The sequence below is a fragment of the Tachysurus vachellii genome, chromosome 24, assembly GCF_030014155.1.
Source record: "Tachysurus vachellii isolate PV-2020 chromosome 24, HZAU_Pvac_v1, whole genome shotgun sequence".
In the NCBI taxonomy this organism is placed as follows: domain Eukaryota; kingdom Metazoa; phylum Chordata; class Actinopteri; order Siluriformes; family Bagridae; genus Tachysurus; species Tachysurus vachellii.
The window spans coordinates 17255634-17258133 of NC_083483.1; the positions used below are offsets into that span (position 1 = coordinate 17255634).

At 47.2% G+C, this 2500-nt stretch overlaps 1 protein-coding gene across 1 annotated transcript in view; it reads left to right on the top strand.

Moving 5' to 3' along the window:
• Positions 1-1522, top strand: part of LOC132839460 (bifunctional apoptosis regulator-like) — a 5447-nt gene extending 3925 nt beyond the window's left edge. Inside the window, exons 4-8 of the mRNA XM_060860436.1 lie at positions 1-64; positions 165-309; positions 457-612; positions 699-901; positions 1119-1522. The exon at positions 1-64 is cut by the window's left edge and continues 106 nt beyond it. Coding sequence (XP_060716419.1) covers positions 1-64; positions 165-309; positions 457-612; positions 699-901; positions 1119-1314 — 764 coding nt within the window. The 3' untranslated portion in view covers positions 1315-1522. The remainder of the gene's footprint in view (positions 65-164; positions 310-456; positions 613-698; positions 902-1118) is intronic.
• Positions 1523-2500: the final 978 nt, after the last annotated feature.

The window sequence follows — 2500 nt, forward strand, 5'->3', positions numbered from 1 at the left end:
AGCAGCTTGGGTCCTGGACCAGTCAGTACAGAGAAACCTTTTTACAGGAGCAGGTGAACGGCAGGTCAGGAAGAAATCTACTTCTGTACATCTTCTTTCCCTTGTTCACCTCCCCCTTGAAGAACTGCTTTGTGTGTGTGTGTGTGTGTGTGTGTGTGTATCAGGTTGTTGAACCTGTTGGGTGATGAGGAATTGCTTAGTGCTCCGTTTCTCATGGAGAACCCTTCACACAGACGTGCCCTCCTGCAGGATCTCTACAGAGTCCAGAACCTCGGTGTCAAACCCCCACGTGACCTCTGGGAGTACAAGGTGTCTGTCTTTACACCTTGTCTTTAAGTAAACATTCATGGCCCTGAAGTCCCCTGAGATGAGCACAGATTTGTGTATGACATCTCCGTACCATGTGGCCGTGTATTATTAACTTTACTGCAGCAATGTTTTGTCTTTTCTTTGTAGGCAGCGAATGAAGGGAAGTTTGTGTTCCTGGTCTATGCTCTGAAGGACTCTCCCCGCCTCACCTTCCTCCTCCTCTACCTGTTTGACTATGAAGGCTCCTTCCTTCCTCTCATACACACCTGCTGTCCTACACACAGTGAGCAGAACGATCTGACAGTATGTTACATTCTCACCTTCAGGGATTAACAGTTAACTGATACCCGTCATAATATTTACATCTTAAGGTCTGTCTGTGTCTATAGGAGTGGGTGTGGCCTAGCTGGTGGCAGTGGGCATGGTTGGTTGTGAAGTGGTTGGTCATGCCGTATCAGCTGATGGCAGAGTTTGCGTTTGATTGGCTGAGTGTGCACTATTGGACCTCTCGAATAGTGATTGTGAACGCTGTACTGCTCTCCTTACAGGAGGGATACGCCGTGTGGAGCAGCTGGAGACGAGGAGAACTCAGGTACAGACATTCTTATAAGAGCTGTTGACTGTCCTTGTAAACAATCATGTCATCCACACAGTCTCCGCCCTCTTCTTATGAATAAGCTCCACCCTTTTATTCTACACCAAGTGATGGTTATAAAGGGAATGGTGTGTGTTTTATGTACATATACACCACCTGTCAGTAATACAAGATCAATGGATACGTACTTGTGTGTGTGTGTGTGTGTTTTCAGGATGCTCCCACACCGTGTGTTTGCTTATGTCTGGAGGATGGGGATCCACAGCATTATCTTCCTGTTCCTCTGGCGTCTGCTTCCTCAGTGTGTGTGGAACGGTCTGTTCTACTGGGGCTTCTACTGCAGTCCTGCCTTTAATACACACGCCATCGTAAAGCAGCTCCTGCGGCACACACCTACACACCAAGCATGACACACACAAACACACAGAAATACAACAAGCATGACGCACACACGCACACACCATGTATGGCCTGCTTTCTCAACAACCATTGAGATGACATCACTTTCTCCACTGTCCAATCCATAAGGATTTGTTTCCACTTCTTCAACATAAACTCGTGAAACCAAAATGGAGCTTGAAGATTCAGAATTAATAAAAAAAATATATTTTTAATGAATTTATAGTGCATGTGTGTCTGTGTGTGACAGAGTGCATGTGTGACAGGTCACATGTATGTATGTGTGTGTCTCTGTGTCGGAGTGTGTGTGTGTCTGTGTGTATGTGTGTCAGAGTGCATGTATGTCTGTGTGTATGTCTGTGTGTGTCAGAGTGCATGTGTGACAGGTCACATGTATGTATGTGTGTGTCTCTGTGTCGGAGTGTGTGTGTGTCTGTGTGTATGTGTGTCAGAGTGCATGTATGTCTGTGTGTATGTCTGTGTGTGTCGGAGTGTGTGTATGTCTGTGTGTGTGTCTCTGTGTGTCGGAGTGCGTGTATGTCTGTGTGTGTCTCTGTGTGTCGGAGTGTGTGTATGTCTGTGTGTGTGTGTCTCTGTGTGTCGGAGTGCGTGTATGCCTGTGTGTGTGTGTCTGTGTGTCAGAGTGCGTATGTCTGTGTGTGTCTCTGTGTGTCGGAGTGTGTGTATGTCTGTGTGTGTGTCTCTGTGTGTCGGAGTGCGTGTATGTCTGTGTGTGTCTCTGTGTGTCGGAGTGTGTGTATGTCTGTGTGTGTGTCTCTGTGTGTCGGAGTGCGTGTATGTCTGTGTGTGTCTCTGTGTGTCGGAGTGTGTGTATGCCTGTGTGTGTGTGTCTGTGTGTCAGAGTGCGTATGTCTGTGTGTGTCTCTGTGTGTGTCTCTGTGTGTCGGAGTGTGTGTATGTCTGTGTGTGTGTGTCTCTGTGTGTCGGAGTGCGTGTATGCCTGTGTGTGTGTGTCTGTGTGTCAGAGTGCGTATGTCTGTGTGTGTCTCTGTGTGTCGGAGTGTGTGTATGTCTGTGTGTATGTTTGTTTGTGTAGGTCTGTGTGTATGTGTGTGTGTGTCAGAGTGCATGTATGTCTGTGTGCGTGGATGGGTGCCAGAGTGTGTGTAGGTGTAGGTTGTGTGTGTGTGTGTGTGTGACAGTGCGTGATGATGTGAATGTTATGATTTTATTTCT